This window comes from Onychostruthus taczanowskii, unplaced genomic scaffold (assembly GCF_017590055.1).
Source record: "Onychostruthus taczanowskii isolate IOZ18803 unplaced genomic scaffold, ASM1759005v1 scaffold8, whole genome shotgun sequence".
NCBI lineage: Eukaryota > Metazoa > Chordata > Aves > Passeriformes > Passeridae > Onychostruthus > Onychostruthus taczanowskii.
In genome coordinates, this window is record NW_024505892.1 from 7,550,013 (window position 1) to 7,569,520 (window position 19,508).

Sequence of the window (19,508 nt, forward strand, 5' to 3'; positions counted from 1 at the left end):
GAGTCATTTTAAGAGATATTTAATTATATGCCAAACTATCAAAAATTCAGAATTTATTTTGTCAGTTTTTGCCTTTAGGACAGATTGACTTTAGGGAGATGCTGTGTGGTCTGAAAAAGAAGTTAGGATTAGTATAATTAAGATTGTGTTCTGTGTTCTTTTATACTTTGCCTCAAACTGCACATATATATGTATATACAGTTTTAAAAGTATCATATTTACATCTGATCACAATCCTCCATTCTCCCTCTTTCCCAGTACTCTTAGGCCTCATACAGGTCTATGTTGTGTAATGTTCTTCTGCTAACAGATCTCCTTGCAGGTGAAGTCCATCCTGGGCATTCCCATGAAATAACAAGGGCCTTCAGTTTTCACTGTTTTCTGAACCAGAGGCAGAAATAAGTGAAGATGGTGTTTGTCTTTAGGAATACAGGGCACTGATGGAGAGTATTCAAGCAGGTGGCACATCTGAGACTAGTTTTATTTTGTGAGCTGGTTAGGTTGTAAATGAGACGAGGCCCATCACAAGGAACGCGTCCATACCGAATGCACCCCGTATTTTGGGAGTGCAGGAGGAGCCTGGCGCAGCGATGCCTGGCTTCTCACCATCTCCTCGGGGATCCCCTCGCCGGCCGCGGCGAAGGGCAGCCCCTCTCCCGCAGGACCCGCACTTTCCTTACTGGTGCTCAGCTGTTCTGCCTCTGCTCCAGGTCTGTTCTACGCAGAGGATGGGGCCAAGAGCCACAGACAGGCTTTCCCGGGTTCCCCGGCGCCCACCACCCAACCTCGGCAGCACCTGGCGGGACCCTGGAGGACCGGACCTCCCCCTCCCAGAAAAGTGCAAGGCGTTATTTTTGAAAGCGCCCAAAATAGCGCGCGACTGCTGCACAAGTCTCCTTATTATTCCTCCAGCGTCGGCAGTAAATCAGGGGGAGGATGCACCTCCGCCGGAGCCCTTGTCGGCAGCCGCGTTTTCGGCGAGGGCGATGCCCGCCGCCGGTGCCGGCTGCCGGGTGCCGGCTGCGGGCGGCCGGGGCGCAGCGGCAGCGCAGGCGAGGGAGGAAGAGGAGCCGCGGCGGCGGCGGCGGCGGCGGCAGTTTTGCCTTTCCCCAGCCCTGGCTCCGCGGGCGCATGCTCACTGTGCCCGCAGCCCTGGACCATATTTGTCAGGACTACTCGAGAGACGGAGAAAGAGAGAATTTGGGGGGGTAAGGAGCGGCGGGTTCCGATCTGATCCGCAAGCCGTTTAGGGAGCCGCGATGGCAAAGGCTGGTGACGGGTTTTAATTTTCCCCCTAGGTGAGGATGAAAGTTAGAGAGAGCGCGAGAGATAAAGGGAGAGACGCACCTCCTCTCCCTCCCTTACGAAACGTATCTGGGGAAGGGGAGGGGGGCTTCTCCCCGACCACCTCGAGCAGAAAGGATGGAAGTTAATGCCGGGTAAAGTGGGCAAGTGACTCGCAAGTGGCTGGGGAGCGGCCGGGGCACCGGGGATCTCACTAAATCATAAGTGTACGAGTGTGAAAGAGGAACAAAAGAAAGAGAGAGGTGCCTGGTATTTCTTTTTCTCTTCCCAAACACATGAAGGGAGTACATGTATATATATATGCGCTGTATATTTATATACATACACAGGCACGCACGCACGTATGTGTATGTACATATATATATACACGGGGGAGGGAGCTGTGGAAATGTGTTTGGGGGGGCCTTTTTTTGGGGGGGGGGGTGTAGTGGGTTCCGAAGGGAGGGGGAAGGGAAGGGGAGAGACATTTTGCAGACTTGCCCCACCAATGAGCTTGTCAGTTGGCTCCATTTAATGACACTTACGGGGCACCGCCGTGCTGTTGGGAACAATGTGATGCGGGTGCCGCGGCCGGGCGGCGGGGGGAGAAGGTGGGGGGGCACGGGTGTGCGTGTGAGCGCCGGGCGGGGAGGGAGCGGAGCGGAGGGAGGGGGCTCGCTGCCACCCGAGCCCCCCCTCTGCAGCCCCGGCTCTTTGTTCGCACAGGCTGAAGGACGGGGAGAAGTGCGGGCTGCGAGGGGGCAATGCGCAGCGGAGAGGGGTGCGAAAAAGGGTTTTTTGGTCGGAAGCGGCGAGAGGTGGCGGCTGCCGGGATATACCGGTTGAATGTGCCGTGGGTCCCCGTGTGCGAAGGCCTCTACCAGCGCGCAGCAGAGAGTTTGTATTTTCCGTCGCTCCTGCACTTTGTGTGATTGTGTGCGAGAGATATTTAAAATATAATCATCTCCCAATTTCCGCCATTTTGGGGAAAGTTTGCACACACATACACATACAAAAAAAAAAAAAAAAGGCAAGCTTGTAGCAATTTTTTTTTTTTTTTTAAGAGACGAAAAAAAAAAAAAAAGTCTTTTGCTCGAGTGCTCAGTTCCTGCCTCTGTGCGGTGCGTGCGCCGCGCTCGCTGCGGCAGACATGTGAGGCGGCGGGGGAACGGCCCCTGCCCGCTTCGGGCTGCGTGCGGCGGCGGGGGCCGGCGCCTGTCACCGCCGCCGGCTCCGCGGGCCGGCCTCGGGGGGCTGCCGGGGGCTGGCCCCGGGGTACCGGCGGTGTGTGTGAGCGCACATACACGTGAGTGCGTATTTTGCCGACGACGGGGGCAGCGAGCGGGGGGGGCAGGCAGGGGCAGGGAATAGGACGCGGCTTTTCTGTTAAGTTGCGCGCTCTCGCCTGAAGTGCGGCCGGGGTGGGGGAGCGGCCCCCCGCGCACACGCCCGTCTCTCCCTCGCCGTCTCCGCAGCCGGTGCATATAACAACAGGATATAGGCACACTTGTTCTCGCCAGCGCGTGTGGGGCGGTGTTTTTTCGGTGGGGGGGGGGGGCGGAAAGCGATGGCCGCCCGCCCCCGGCCGGGGCTTCGGAGAGGCTGCCGGGGCTACAGCGCCCGGGGCGGGGGGCGCCGCGTCGGGGCCGCAGCGGCGGCCGTTCCCCACCCCCATGGTTTTCCCCCCTCCCCGTCGGAGCGGGCGCACGCGAGAGCGTGAGAGAAAAAGTTGCAGCGCGGGGCCGGGCGCTGGCGGCTGCGGGGCCGGGCGGGGGCGAGCCCTCCGGGAAGGCGGCGTGTGCCGGCCCCTCCCGCGGGAAGGGGTGACTTCTCTGCCGAGGGATGCCCGGAGATCGGCTGCGAGCGGCCGAGGAGCGAGCCCCCGCAGCCCCCTAGAAAAAAAGAGAGCTCGCCCCCCTCCTCCTCCTCCTTCTCCTCCGCGCTGGGGGAGGGGAGGAGGGAGGAGAAGGTAACATTTTTTTAATTTTTTTTCCCTTTCCACTCGGAGGCAACCTCCTTTTCCCGGATCCCGGTCCCGGGGGGTGGAGGCGAAAGGGAAAAGCGAGGGACCCGGTAAACAAGCAGAGTCCCTCTCTCGTTGTGCAACTTCCTCAGGAACACTTAACACCCAGTTCCTCTCCCACCCCCGCCCGCACCGCGCTCGCCCCCACCGCCGCCCCCTCGCCGGGGCCGGGGGGCACTCTTCCCCCGCTCCGTTTAATTGCCCGGGGCGGGGGCGAAGGATATAAAGGCAAATTCGGGAGGGAAACGGAGAGACTGGAAAACCGCTTTCCCCGAGCGCTCCTCCCGAGAAGCCGGGCGGGCGCTTTTGTCTCGGCGGTTCTGCCCGAGCCTGGGGAAGACGCGGACCTGAGCCCGGGTTTTCTCCAGAAAGTTTCAAGTGCAGCAAAAACACGCCGCAAAACTGGCCAAGGAGGGACCTCTGCTGGTAGGCCGCGGGCTGCCGGCGCGGGGAGCGGCGGCCGCGCCCGGCGGGCCTCGCCGCAGCGTTCCGGCCACGGCCTGCGCGGGAGCGGCGGGGGGAGCGCCCTGCGTTCGTGCCGCTTGTCCCGCTCCAGAGCGCGGCTTGAGCCCCCGGGGTTTTTAGGCTTGAGGAGCGGTGCGCGCTTTAGGAGGCCCTTGGAGATGCGGCAGCCTCCCCCGGGACGTGAGGGTCACGGCCTCTTTCGTGTCTTTTAATTACCTGTGCTTTAGCAGCGCTGTCTAAAAGCTTTACAGCGAAAGGCGGCAGGAGTTACGCTTTTAGTTTTGTTGTATTGTCTTTATTTCTTCCGTATAGTTGAGTGGCACTGGACTGATCATTTTTTCTGTTTCTACTCATGAATGGATGCTCGGTCGTGGGTGCTAAAAATCAGGTGGTGAGCATAAATAAAGCTCATGATATAAAAAGTTCAGCCGATGTCATTTTAGGAAATAGTCAGTGCTCAGGATTGTAACACAGTTTTCTTAGTTCAAATCTTACAACTGTTCAGGAACCAATGCTTTTTACCAAGAAAGTTACCACATTCCCAGAAGTCTGTATGATGAACATCTGTAAGAGAGAAACTCCCTGAAAGTAGTGGCTGAAGGCAGCAGAGCTTTCCGCTTTTATCCGGGTGGCGCCGGGTAGGCGTTATTTCCCGGTGAGACTTCAGCAGCTTTGGCTGTGGTCCAGTTTGTCTCCTGAACTGGTACTCTAGTGAAGGTGGCTGAAGCAATCATCTCAGATGGTGTCAGTTGGGTAGTGGTAATAAACTCTGGTTTAGTTTGTGGTGTGTGTTTTCCCTTCAGTTTACTGAGGGTTTTTTAGAATATTACTTTAAAAGTTTCAATAACTTGTGATAACTTCTTTTCCTCTAACTTGTTGAGTTTATGGCATCACCTGTTCTGTGAAGAGAGGTGGTTGAGTTTTAGTGGGCTGCTCAATTTAGTTTGTCTGTTTTTTGATACTGCTGGTAGGGAGGATGATGGATTGTGAGTGATGGGTGTGAGGAATCAGTGATGAGCTGGCATGAGGCTTACTGAAGAAAGTGGTAGCATGTGTGTAGTCAAAACTTGTTAGTGCTCCAGTAGTAGGACGCTCATCACAATGGGAGATGCCAGCAGCTCTTTATGAATGGGAGAGAAAGGAAAGTCTATAAATGTAATCTGCTGCATGTGTTTAGAAGCTAGAAAAGGTGAACTAATTGTTTATGAACAGCAGAGTTTATGGAAGCTGATAATAACTGGCAGATGAGGAAGAGGAGAGCATGAGTCAGACAAAAGGGATGCTCAGATGTATGTTGAATTAACTTCGGGTAGAAAATTTGAAACAGGTCAGGTGGTAGGAGGTGTGAAGATTCGGTGCAGGCAGTGTCTTCGTAGGGGAAGGAAGAAGGAACAAATAAACAGAGAAGTTTTTTGTAACTTTCTGTGCCTGGTTCAAGCACTTAAGAGAATTTAAGACATAGGATTTCAAAGTGTTTGTATACAACTCTTACTATCCGAGTAGGTTAAATCTCCACTCAGGCCTGCACAGACAATAGCAGAAATAAGGGAACCATGAAAGCTTTGCAGAGGAAATACTTCTCTAGTGTGAGGTACAGGCTGTTTATAAACAAGGAAAGGCTGTCAGTGGTAAGTTTCATTAGATGACAGAATAGCTTTGGTATTGGGTAACTATTGTTGTAGTGTCTTGTGGATATTTGAAAATGAGACAGTAGATGAAGGCTGTGTGTAATTGTTACCCAGTCTGCAGCAGTGGGACAGCAATAACTGTGCTACCTTGCTGACAGAGACCAGACTCGGATGGGGACAGCATGATCCTCCTTTAAGCACTGGTGCAGACCCAGGCTTCGCAGTATTTTTTAATGCTTTTGTGGCCAGATTCTTCCTGTAGGGAAAAAAAGATTTAAAGCCAAAATCTTGGGAAGCAGGAGTGAACATACACAGTAGCCTTGGAGCATCTAATAGTCAGAAGAGTAGCAACAGATAAAATAAGAGTAAATAATGCTAAGGGGATATCATCCATAGGAAATCTGGTCCTTTTCCTGTTACTGCCTTTGAGTGGCAAAAAATTTTAAGCTGTCTCTTTGTGAATTCATATAAAAGCTGTATCTCATCTTTAAAATACCTTGCTTGTAATAAACTTCATGAGCAACAGGCAAAATAGTGAAATTTACTCAAACAACTTTTCAACACAGAGAACAGAAATATGGCAGAACTAGTAATTTCCAAACAATGAAAAGTAAGATTTTTGAGGAAAATGGGTATCTGAAAATACTACTCCTAATGAAATATTAAAATAATTAAACCTTTAAACAGTACAAGAAAAAACACATATTAAAATGTGGTGGGTAGCATCAAAGAATTTTACCATTTCCTGCACTGTTCTTGTTGTGGTTGTTTTCCTGTAAGTGAAGAGTCTGGTGCAAAAATAAGAAGGGTGAGAAAAAGGCAAGTGTGAGATGTGCCCAGCTCAAAGAGAGGACTGTGAAGAGAGAAGCAGGGCTCACCCCAGTGGGTTTACAGTCAGCTGGCTTTGCTTTTGCTGTCATGAAGCTTGAACTCACTACTGTGGTCAAATATAGGGAACTTACATTGCAAGGAGTAATTCTAGCTTCTTGTGGCTTTGGGAGTGTAACAAGTCAGTGCTGGTAATATTCACATTCTTACATGTTAAATAAAACTAAGCTGAGTATCCGCTTGTCCCTGGTGTCTAGAAGTTGGTGTATTCGCAGATCTAGTGCATGGAGTTGTTTCCTTCAGATCCACTTTGTTTCCTTATTTACTGGTTATGGGAAAATGTGTCCTTTTAGCTATGAGTGCTACACCAGGCAGCCTTGGAGATGTCCACAGTAAATGTATACAATATTAGGACAAAAATGCTACTGTTGCCTTTGTTTCTGAACATCCATCAATGCTGGTGTCACCCAGTCCAGTGGGGAGAGGGACCATGACTTGCCTGCAGAAGGATATTGTCTCTCTTGGGGTCTCTTTTTCCATTAGAACTGACTCTTGGTGTCACTTGCTGTGATCTCCTCCGGCCCTGTGTTCCCAGTTTTGGGTCTCCTCATAGGAGCTATCAGCTGGGGAGAGGATCAGTATGGGGCAAATGTACTAGGCTGTCTTGTTATGGCAGCTACAGAAATCCTCAAAAGTACAAATAAAATACACAGAGATGCATGGGAAGAAATGGCAAATTACTGCAGATGTGATATACCAGTCTCGCAATGATGACTGGTGGCTTTACTGCTGAACTCTTTCTGCTGCCCAGTGATCCGTATTGAGTTGACTCCACTGGTTAGAAATCATACAGGCATCTTACAGTTAGCATCTTAGATGTTAAAAATTCGGGTAAGGGTCAGGTAATTTTTTAAGGCACTGACTGGAAGGAAGACTCCTGTTACTACTTTCTGATATATTCACTACATAACCCTATAATTACTTCAAAAACTACTTGTAAATCTAATTGGCATATTCTGTCCTGCTTCTTTCCTTTGTTTCTTTCAGTCTCTCACCAGATGAAACTATCTAATTTTTAGTGCTGTTATTCTCAGTAAGTATCTCCTCTGTGAGGTACACATTTATCGTTGAACCTGTTGGTAAAAATGAAGGTTTTTCTAAAGGATGTGTCTTAATCTTATTAAATGTGCTTGTTTATTTTAGTGGCTTTATTACAAATGTCTGAAACAAAGTTAATGTTGAAATATTAATAAGCAGCACACTTCTCTTACGGCTGTGAGAGCTGAGATAGTTACATCCCTAAAGGCAGATTTTGGAGATGCTTTTGGAAGATGACTGCTCCAGGTACTTACTATTATGTCCTTTCCTTTGCATTTGATGGCATTCACTGACAGGCCCCTTATTTGTCTAGTATTTTTACCACTTTTCTGGCAGTGCAACAGCAGCAATGGTACCAGATGAAATCATTATAGAAGGAGTTATACTAGTTCAAAGAACTATATCAGAGCTTTAAAACCAAAAAAAATTAAAGGTGTAGATAAGACATTCTTTAGTTTTCTTTGTTCTGAGATTGAGATGTAGCTATTGCAATGAATTCTTCATTTTTTAGTACCTCAGTGCTGTAACAATTTTACTAGTCTGTATCTTGTTTCTTGCTATCTAATTAGTAGAGAGATATAGGCCTATCTTTCATCTGTTCAAAGTCAGCAAAGCTGGAAACAGATACTTTGTTAAAAGTGATTCCTTTTTGTAAATTAATTTCTATCTGCGTTGCCCTGTGACCTTTTCATTCCCACCAAGAACACTTTTGAAGGCTGCAGAATGTGAAACATACACAGATTGTGCCTTTGACGTTGAGTTAATTTCAAAAGGAAAGCAATAATGAATGTCTTTAGACATCTCCAGAATGTATCATTATTGCTGTTTGTTACCTGAGGAAAGTTTCTTATGTGCAATTAAGTCAGAATTTGTATGTTTTCTTGAGACAAGTATGCCCTGAACATTTCTGTTACCAAGTTTTCATTACCTTTCATGGTTAACTCCTGGCCTAAGTAGGCTAGACTCTTTCAGTTTCCCAGTCCCCAAGTAATTTTCGTGTCAGGAATGGGAGTGGCACTGTGGGAGATGACAGCATCTGATGGAGCAGCTGTGCTGTCCGAGGCTCCTTGCTCTGTGGTACAGCAGCTGCTGAGAGGTAGCATTTCTCCACAGCCTTCCAAGTCTTTTCCCAACTTCTGTCATACCTTCTGCAGAAATCATTGGAGCATGTTTTCTGTAATAAATCACAGGAGGGTTGAGTGAAGTGTCCTCTAAATAGAATGATAATTTAAGATTACTTAGAGACTTCAGTTAATGCGGAACACAGCTTTGTGTTTGCTTAGCCAGGCTAATCCTGGGGAGCTTGTTCCACCAATGTGCTTGAACCAGCATGTTTTGTGTCCTTAAAACTTCACGGGTGCCTGGAGAGATCCCAGCTTTTTCAGCTACTCCTTAGCAGCTTGGGTCTTGTGTTCTTGGGGAAAGGCCTGTGCCTCTGCCACTGTGCTGCAGTTTGCTCAAGCCTGCTTGAATTGGTTTGCGCTGGTACCTGGTACTCAGATCGAGCAGAGATCCCAAATTGTATTGCAGGAGCTTGCCCTGAGGTAGGGTGGTGGATTTTGCCTGGGCATGATTGTAAAAGATGTGATCTATGGCTTTGGGGAATTTCTCAGTTTGCACTGAATTTGTTTAGATTTTTTGATGTTTTTAAAAATGAATTTTTGTACATTTTTGTTATGGTTTTCAATACTTTCTTGCAGAGAATTACCTAAAGGTGGGAAAGACACATTCAATCATTTGGTTCTTCTTACTTCAAACTTGTCATGTGAAAAATGTGAAGTTTGCTCAAAAAACATTCTGTGAACCCTGCCTGCCATATGAAATAAAGGGGAATGCAATGGCTTTTACTCTTAGTAGTGGATACTGACTGAGGTCCAGCTCCTCAGTTATCTTGTTGATAACTGTGTAGTTGCTGTAGTGTAATGAAAGAACTCATGGAGTAAGGTGTTGCTTAGGATTTTAAAGACTTCTGCTAGAAATTAAGAGGAAACCAAGGAGAAATGAAAGGGAGTTCAAATTGTGTACCCCAAATCAAACTAGTATGTGTCTGTAGCAGTGATGTTACAGTTTACAGTGACTGATACTATTTTTCTGATGAATAAAATGTACATTCAATTATTTTTCATGCAACTGTTTTTCTCCTCAACCTTTCAATAAAAACCTTCTAGATGACTAGAGTTTTCTTCTGCTTGGTTTGCATCTTTTTCTGTTACCAGAGTGAACAAATAGGACCTTTTTGGTTGGTTGGTTGTTTGTTTGGGGTTTTTTGTGAAAAGTCAGGATCTCCAGAGAGTATTTGCAGATTCAGAGTGGGACCTAAGTTAGAAATTAGCTTTTAGAAAACAAGATTAAACTTTGAGGAAGTTCTCTATTTGAATTTCATATACTGATACTTGCAGCAAAAGTTTGCAGTCTCCTGATGGGATATGAGGCTTAGAAAGCGTTTGTTTAAAAGTTCAGAGAGTTTACACTCCAAAAAGTCCAGAAAGTGCAAATTTCAAAAGTGGTGAGGTTTTGCTAATAGCTCACAAACAATGACAGCTAATTTTGCCACAGATTATTTCAGCTGCTAGGCATAGTGCAGCCATTCTTCAGAAACAAAGTTAATAAGTCGGATTCCACATTGCACAAATAGTAAATTTAGGTGCCAGGCCACAGATTTAAAGATTGCTGGGTTTGTGAGAAGGGGAAAGGAAGAAGTTGGTGGCACTCACAACTGGCTGCTAGAAGCACTTTTGATGGGGTGTTTGTGGCAGTGACGAGTGGTGAGCTGAAGCCAGGGGTCAGAGGCAAGTGCAGTGCACTTCTGTTGCTTGTGCAAATTTTTTATTACAGAAAGGGATGTCCAGATGCACTATTTCTGAAGGTAAATATTATCTTCTCTCCATTCACTGTTCTGAAACAGAGGGATCCAGTAAAGTCTTGCAAAGCAGTAGGTTTCTCTGGGGTATATATGTGCTTCTCTACATGGAAGTAAGTTTTAACAAATGCAATTCAAAATTTATCTGTATGGAAACAGATAAAGAATATTCAAGTGTCTTGAGTCAGATCAGGAAACTTACAGTTTCAAAATAATTTTGAAATTTCAATTTGAACTTGGATGGAGCATTCACATCAGCATGCTATCCAGTATTAAGGAAATCCAGTTCTGTTAATCAGTGCTTAGTGTATTTATTAGAGGCATGCAGTCATGTCTTGCCTTTCTTAGAACAGATGTTTTTAAGTGTACTTAACATGTTTTCCTCATGTCAATTTATTTACAGTCTGAAATTTTTCTTTTCTCTCCAGTACAGCCCCATTGCCTTCTAGTGTGTGAAACAGGTATTATTCTCAGGGTTTCAGAAAGATTTCACCTTACTTTTATTACATCATGTATGTTATCACCCTTGTCATCAGTTGTCCATGTTGCCAGTGTGCAGAGGGAAGCATTTGATACAAATCTGTGAAATGCATTAGAAGAAATATTTGGTGATATAAGCATTAAACCACTTACAGAATTTTCAGATAACTTTTTCTCCTTTTTTTTCCAGTACATGCATCATGAATGAATCTGCATCTAGTGGAAATGGTCAGGAGTTTGATGTATTTAGTGCAATGGACTGGAAGGATGGCATAGGTACTTTGCCAGGAAGTGACCTAAAGGTAAGATATGTCATTTTTTAAAATCAAAAAGGTTAAATGACAAAAGCATGCATTTGAAAAGCTGGTGTGTAGGTATCTGCTTTTATGAATAAAACATGAATCTGCAGTTCTGAGTTAAGAGACTGTAGCCTGTTAGGTTTTAGCTCTGGAGTTTCTTGATTCAGTTTGTGGTGCTGGCACAGACAGCCGTCATCCCCGTAGGAAGGCATAAATTAGCACTGCCTCACTATACAGACAGAATTAATCAAATGCACAAAATCTCAAAGAAATCTCAAAAGTGTGAAAATGCAGTCCACTTAGAGCATTATATTACTGTATCAGTAAGAATTTTCATATTGTCATTGACTCTCATGGTCTTACATTTTTAGGTCTTTTTATTTCTAAAAATAGTTTATTTTTGCTATGCTTTTGTCACGTGGGTGCCTAGAAAGATGAATAAAGTGAGTGCTTCTGAGCTGGTTGCACTTTAGAGATTTGAATCATATCAGAGTGGTAATTTTGCTTACATTTCTCACACTGGTTGAGTTTCCTGAAGTAAGTCACAACTCTTTTGTTTTCAGTTTCTTTTTATTTATCTGTCGTCAGAAGGTATCCTTTGCTGTCCTTGCAATTTTGATGTTAGAGACTGTCTTGTACCTATTTCCTCTCGATTAAAGTCAATATTTTTTGTACAATTCAAACTAATGTGTTTTGCTTGTAGTTTCTGTTTTGAAAGGAATCTCACAACAAAATATATGGCATTTAAAACAAATTTTTATCTTTTGGTGCCTGATAGGATTTCTATTGTTGAAGTAAAAATTTTTAAAAATGTTTGAAATTTGGGACATACATGCTGTGAATGTGGGTTTTTTTTGTGTTTAGGTTGTTTGTTTGTTTTATGGGTTTGCTTGAATTTTTGCTTTTAGTCACAGAACAGTAAAATAAATTTACAGAATAATTTTCTTTGCAGAGGACTTCAGGCCAGCACCCACACTGAGTATCCCAGATCTCAGGGCGGGTTACATCGGGTTGCTCAGGATTTGGTTATCTGCAGGGCTGGAGATACCACAGTCTATCTGGGCATCTTGTTCCAGCATTTGTCTACGCTCATAGTAATTTTTTTCCTTTTATGGATACTTTGTTGGAATTTCTCCTTCTGTAGCTTATGCCTGCTGCCTCTTGTCCTCCTGTGTACATGTGAGAAGAACCTGGCTCCATCCCCTCTGTATCCTCCAGCAACTGCTGGAAGACAGCAGTAAAGTCTCTCCTGTTCTTAAGACTGAGCAGATGGATTCACTCAGCTCCTTGCATGCCGTCTGCCACAGCCTTACCTGGTTTGGTGGCTGTGCTGCAGTGTGACAGTGCCTTTCTCCATGCAGGCACAGCAGCCTGCATATGCTCTCATCAGTGTTCACTGGAGGAGAGTGGTGTGTTCCCCTGTCCTGCTGGCTGTCCTCTTGCTCAGGCAGCCTGGGGTGCTCCTGGCCACCTTTGCTGCCAGGGCACATTGCTGACTCATGTTCAACACACAGGTTTTCTGCAAAGCTGCTCTCAGATCGTCAGCCCCTGGTCTGAGCTAGTGCACAGAGATGCTCTGTTCCAGGTGGAGGGCCTAGTGCCTGCTTTGGTGGACCTTCATGGCATCTTGTTAGCCCATCTTCTTCAGCTTGTTGAGGTGTAGATAGACCAGCAGCCCTGGCCTTCAGTTCATCTGCCATTCCCTTTAATTTCATGGTTTGATTTTCCTGCCTGTCCTCATAGAGAAGCCTTTCTTTTTCCCTTTGCTAGTTTATTCTCTGGCTGAGTTTTGGATTTCCTAATTCCATGACTGTACACTACAGCAATATCAGTGCATACCTTGTCTGTGAAGTTTCCCTTTCCATGTTCTGCTTGCCTCCTTTTCCTTTTTAAACTAAGTCAGGAGTCCCTGGTTCATTCATGCTGGCCTTCATCCAGATTTAATTTGTTGCACACTGACATGCCTCATTCTCCTGGTGTGAAGTCCTTGGGGAGAGAGAGAGACAGATTTCCTGGGCCTATTTACCCTTTAAAACAGTCTCCTGTATGATCCTGCCAAGCAGATCTCTGAACAAGCCAACATACGCTTCTTCTGAAGTCCAGGGCTGCTGTTTCATTTTTTGTTTCTCTGGCTTCTTTCAGGATTTCAGACTTCATCATGTCATAGTGATGGTGATAGCCAAGGCTATGATGAGCTTCCACATCCCTGAACAGTTCTGTATTTTTAAGTCCAGGCTTTCAAAATGTCTTTATATTTTAATATGCATCACTCTGTGGAAGGGAACCATAGTATTGCAGTATTTGAGCAATACAAAAGGGAACAGTGAAGGAAAATATAATAATATCATATAAATCACTGGTTTGTGCTTTTTTCAGTTGTGGTTACCCTGTGTTGAACAAAACTGAAGGAAAGTTAGAGTCACTAATGAGTAAAGGAATGGGAAAATTTCCATGTAAAGTAAGGGAAAGGATCTGGGAGGTAGCTAAGGGTAACTTCAATAAATCATGTAGAAGATTCTGAACTATGTCATTTTCAGAAAAGCATGAGCTTCATTTTAAGGCTGCTCTTATGGGTTTTTAAAATTTATTTATTTTAATTTTGAAAGAAACATTTGATTTTTGGACAGAAATTCTGTTTTTGGTTCAAGCATTAGGGGAGGTGCATTCAGAGTTGCAATAGTAGCCATCCCAGAATGGTGAAATATACAGAGTTTTGGCCAGGAATCTCCTTTTGGGTTATTATTTGGGGGCTTGTTTGCATTTTGTTAGCTACAAAAGCAAGGGGTTGAAGGGATGAAAGGGATGAAATTGAAATGGAGCCGTTTTAAGACTGACTGAAGGAAGGATGTTTTCTAACAATGCAGAATTATTCCAAGAAGGTCACTGTACCAGGGAACATCAAGATTCAGTGAGAGACTAGGTGTTCACACAGGTGCCAAAAACAATTTGAGCTGTTAAAATAAGCTCAAATATGTAAGAACTTCTAAGCTTTTATGATAATTGTAACCACTCATATTTCAGGACTGCTTCTAAATAGTGGTGGTTAAAATGGTGACTAATCACTTGAAATTGTAAATGTGATCATGGAAGATATATTATGTTCTTTGTGGAATTCTCAGAATGGGTTTAATGAGGATTATTTACCTGAACTCTCCTGGTCACAGAGTATTTTACTATTGTCTCCTGAACCTAAAGAAAATGACCTTACATTACTTATCGTAGGCTTGTGTAGCAGTTACTTATTGTGAGCTTGTGTGTGTCTTTCAAAAATTGTAGTAGACTTGTTCCACTAAAGGCATCAAACCATTGTTGTGTATTTACATTGAAATGCACTTGAAAAATCTGGTGAAAACGCTGTAATGGCAAGATACTTAAACACAAATGTTCTATTTTTGCAGCTTGGTAATAGATTAAGAGTGTCTGAGACATTTTATAACAAATAATAAGCAATAGCTTAAATATCCATTGTAGACAATGTATTGCTTAATTTCTCACATTTAATCTTTTCTCTTTTTACAATGTTAGGGGAAATTGAACAGTCAGCTTTGGCAAACTGTATTGTATCAGGATATTAACATTCAGTTAAATGTATACCAAAATATCGAAATGCTGCTTTTTAATGTAGACATTTTAGGGAGTTACTTAATTGAAGTCCTTATTTTTTGTTGTATAAATAATATAGCATTTGCTTGTCTTTACTGCTTGCATGATGAAGTGTCATGCTTATTTTAACGAATGCATGTTTTAAGAAATCTCTTTTCTTGTGTGCTTTATTAAAATCCAGGCTAGGGTTATCAGGCAAGTATATATGAGCAACCATTCTTTTTAGAACCACTTATTTTTTGTGAATATGAGTTCCTGAATGGTGAAAAGTTGGTAAAACACTATTGTAAGTAGAGAAAAATGTTTCTGAAACATTTAAAAATAACTTTTCTCAACATTTTCTTAAAATTTCTTACATCTAACTTTTCTTACAGTACAGAGGAACATCTAAATCAGGAGTAGATACTTGGATTATTTCTTTTTATTTCCCAGTCTAATCAAAATGAGGGAGCCAAATCAGATACTAAGCTTCTGTTCTCTGCCATGCCACAGTCTCTTATTCCTGAATCTGTTTCTATACCAGTAAAATGCTAAAAATGTTCTTTTCCTATGACTTTGGGCACTGTTAATTCTTAGGGTTTTGTCACTTGTAGTTGGAGAAAGCTGTGGAAATACATTCTTATGATTTTGTTAAAAAACCTTCAGCAAAAATAGTTAACACTCCTTGAACACTGCTTTGAGCATGACAGATAAGTAGTGAGTAGTTGTGGAAAATGCTAGAATTTCAAATTACACAGGGAATGGAGAGAATTAAAAATTGCACAGGATGATGCACTGAAGACTGTGAACAAAAATTTTAGCATTGTATATTAGTTCTTTCAATATGTTTAAATAAAACAGAAAACTTGAATTCCAGTAGAATTTAAAATAGTTTACAAATTACAGAATGCCTTCATGTGGCAGGCAAAGTAATGTATGCTCATCTGAAAAACATCAGTGCTTACCAGTTACTCTGCATGGTGTGAATGTAAATGTGAAACACTCCTCTTTTTTCTCTTTTTTTTCCTTATTTTTTTTTAAATCTCTGTGCTGAGTGCACACAGTAACACTATAGCTTCAAGATTTAAATATACTCATTAAATTGGAAAAGCTGTAATAATTTGCAGTCACTTCCTACTGCAGTGACAGAAGTTTATGAAGTACTTCTTAATGCATTTTCTAGTGCTGTGTTTGGAAAGTGAGCAGTTATAAACTGCGTGGACAGAATTTTTGGTTATTTCCAGCTTGCAAATTGTGCTTGAACATAAAGGAAAAAAAAAATTAAAATTTAATGATGAAGAAATTAACTTGTAAATAAAGTTGGGCAGTAAAGATTGTAGGAAACCTGACACAGTAGTGAGTGTGAATGGTGGAATAATCACCTGTGGTGTTTGGTATTTCCAGCAGTGCTGTAAAGAAGGTAAGAGTGGTTTGGATTTCTTTGTTTCTGAATGCAGGGGTGCTGCAGCAACTCAAGGCAGTAAAGTACATCCTTCCACCTGCCTGTTCTGGAGTTGCATTCCAGCTTGCCTGGGATAATTAATGATTCTAGAACAACTTGTTTTCTCACACTGTTATGGAAACGTCGGTAGCGTCTCGGGCGATAACTTCGTACAGTGTTTTACAGTGCAGCGCTGCTCCTGTTCTCTCAGGGTGGCATGGGCTGCACTCTGAATCTGGAGAGGCAGGGAGGGTCCATGAGAGTGGTGTCCATAGGAAACATCAGTGGTAACTGCTTAAATCACTGCCAGCACTGGGAAGGTGCTGCTCCAGAGAGAAGATGGATTCCCTTCAGGGAAGGTGGTGAGGAATAGCGTAGGGAGCAGAAAGCAAGGTAGATGGGGACTTCTGACCATGTGTGAGCCCCAGCAGTTCTACCTTGTGGCCTGGTCCTTTCCATGTGAAATTAACTTTATTCTGTTGCAATCTAATGTAATTAATTAGCTTTTGCTCTGCTTCATTGCCACAGATTTCTAGTTAAAATTTTGCAATGTCATAAAATGAGTGAACCTTATATAAAGAAAAAAACAACGAAAAAAGGAAATATCACTATTAAAATAGTTAAAACTCCAAAGGCAAGAAATGCTGGGTTTAGGTTTGCCTTTGGATCTTTATTTGGGTTCCCCCATGTATATTCATGGTAGTCTTCCCTTAAGTGATCACATGGTATTTTACCACAAAATCTCCTGTGCTGTTTGCTGTAGATGCTGTTAAATTTGCAAACAACTGGGCAGAGGGTTTCAGGAAGGAAAGTGAATAGTTTTGTGGCTTTTGCAGGTAAATCTCACACAGGAACACTTAGCACCGCACTTGTTTCTACTCAGCCTTTCTGTGCAATGCTGAACAACTCACTGGAACCAAATTTTTGGCAGGTAGCCATTTCTTATTTGCTTGCTAGCTTGGGCTTCCCATGAGGTATTAGTGTTTTGCATCTAGAAATATTCTGGCCAAAATAATTTGGAGCCAGGGTTGCCTTGTAGGTCAACTTCTGGATCAATAAGTGTCATCTTGGCAGGCCTTGACTTCTGGCTCTGTTGCTGATTTATGTGTCACCTTAAGAAAGTCTGTTTAGCTGCAATTTCCTACTCAAGTGGAGATAATAAGGCAGTCTGAGTTTGCAGTGTAGAGAAATCAGTGGGAAGCCCTCTGGTACTGAGATAATTCTTGAGCACTTGAAGTGGGATGGGAGGGGGTTTGGAAGAGCCTGAGGAGTGTCTAAGAATAAAGTAGATAAACATTGCTGCAGACAGGACTGAGGTATTGGTATATACTAGGAAAATATCAGTCTTTCTTACTAAAGAGATATGTTTTCTGATGGTACCTTAGCTTTGTGTTCAGCAATGATGAGAAAATGCTCCTATTATTTTTATTTTTGGAAGGATATAATTTGATAGCAATTCCTTCCTGCTTGTGCCTGCCCAGATAGGAAAAAACCTTTCTTTTTGGATGCAAATTGTTCTCTCTTCTTTGTTACTTCAGGATTAGCCTATTGCAGTGTTACTGAAGCATCTTAAAATCAGTCCAAGATTGGTGGAAGTGCTTGCCTTTCTTGCTGACAACATCTTTCCAGTGAGAGTGGATCTGGCCTTGCCCCTTGGTTGTGGTGAGGAGTTTAATTTCTGCTGACTGTGATTTAGGGAGCCCTAGATACCCTGTGATCTCACTTAAGTTTGTCATTTGCCATACTTTCAGAGTAGCAGTGTGCAGGAAGGATCCTTTCTCATGACTGAAGAAGCAGAATTGGCAGGTGCAGGTCCAGCACATTTCCCCAATATTCTCTATCCCTAAAAGAGTCAAAATTTTGTGACAAGTGTAAGGGGTCATGTGCTTACTGAGTGCTTTAAAATAAGCTGGGAGCAGAGTATTCAGAAGGATGAAGAGCTACCAAAGGGAGGGTTTTTTTCTTTTGTAAATGGCTGAGAACAGAGATTTTGTTTCAGGAGTTACTTTACACTGTATTGTAACAGTAATTGCTCAAGTGCCTAAAGCTTTTTTAGATACATGTTCTTTGTTGTATATAGGGATTTTTTAAAAAAGAAAATAAACAGTCATTCTGCTTTCAAACCATGCAGAGTAAATAAGACTGGCTTTACTGCTTGAAAAAAGAGTATAAAAATACCAACAGCTGCCTCATTTTTCTGAATGCTATTCAGCCCTTGCCTGGGGCAGGGGTTCTGTGGAAAAAGTAGTATGTGATTGTGCATGTAAAGAGTGTATCACACACACAGGGAAGAGGGGTCTGGCTGAATGGACAAGCTCTGACATTTAATAACTTACCCAACTTAAGTAATATGTTAAAAATAGTTCAGCATGTAGCTGAATGTTCAGGATGTCGTTGGACAATTCAATGGTGACAGGCAATTCCTTCACTTTAAAAGGACTGTAAAATGCCAGGAAAGCTCTGATTTATTTGAGGAGTCCCACTGAAACCACTGTGACTAAATAGGGATTAACATCAAGAACGATGATAACTTTTTTCTAGCTCGAGATCAGTGTAGTTCTTGTATCACTGAAGTCCCAGGTGTCAGACTTCTTGGCAAACTGCTGTGGAATTCTGCTACTTTAAGCGTAGCTACTTCATAGGCATTAAGAGTATTGAACATTTACTCAATTTACTTGTGGTTTGGGTATTAAAAACTTTGCAGATTTCTTCTGAGAGTGTCCACAATCACTGTTGTGGTGTAATGATATGTTTTGTTGCTGAAGTTGCTGTCAGAATGCAGCAACAATTGTCTTTATTGCAATGAACTCTTTGTCCTTGTCTTGCCCAGTAGATGGTGGTGTTGGCTGATTTTTCTAATTTATTTTAAAGCTGTGCATTAACATATGTGGAGGTTTTGGTCTTTTTTTTTTCCTTTGCACTTCACTTGTTCTTCCTTCTTTTTTTTTTGTCTGTCATTCCAAATAATAATTTTACCATATATAAAACAATAGCAACTTTTATTCTGATTTGATACCTGTGGGAACTGAAGAGATCTTTTACATTCTGAAGAGGGCACAAGTAACAGCAAACATAGATACTTTGATCTGTGTTGCTCTGAACTGGACACATGTAACAATGGGGACTTAATTTGAATCTAGATTGTATGCATTTGTTCCCAACAGGTTTGAGTTTTTAAGAATTAATCTACAATATGATAGGCATTTTGCATTGTGTGTGATTTTTGTTCATCCCACAGAGAGACAAATGCTCGAGTACTTCTATGAAATGTGGAAAAGAGAACTGAAAGCCCTTTAAGCATTCAATTAACCCTATATAAAACCACAGTTTTATATACACAGCCATCAGGATAAGGCAAAGAACTTCCATTAGAAATGGAAATTCTCTAAACCCACTGGAGTTATGCTTTGTCATGTTCCCTGGGATTTCCATGGTTCAGTGTTGCACGTGGTGGGCAAAGAATGATGGGCTGAACAGGAAGATAGAGAATATTTTCATAACAGCAGAAGGACCATAAGCT

At 43.1% G+C, this 19,508-nt stretch overlaps 1 protein-coding gene across 7 annotated transcripts in view; it reads left to right on the forward strand.

The window, feature by feature from the left end:
• Positions 1 to 1,187: 1,187 nt before the first annotated feature.
• L3MBTL3 (L3MBTL histone methyl-lysine binding protein 3) overlaps positions 1,188 to 19,508 on the forward strand; it is a 76,709-nt gene continuing 58,388 nt past the window's right edge. The window contains exons 1-2 of one of the 7 annotated variants that reach the window (XM_041423737.1): positions 1,188 to 1,208; positions 10,857 to 10,968. In XM_041423737.1, the coding sequence (XP_041279671.1) occupies positions 10,867 to 10,968 (102 nt within the window). In that variant the 5' untranslated portion in view covers positions 1,188 to 1,208; positions 10,857 to 10,866. Of the gene's footprint in view, positions 1,209 to 1,278; positions 1,299 to 2,397; positions 2,595 to 2,970; positions 3,254 to 3,430; positions 3,734 to 10,856; positions 10,969 to 19,508 lie in introns of those variants that run through there. The other 6 variants (XM_041423739.1, XM_041423740.1, XM_041423741.1 and 3 more) reach the window with 6 other exon arrangements.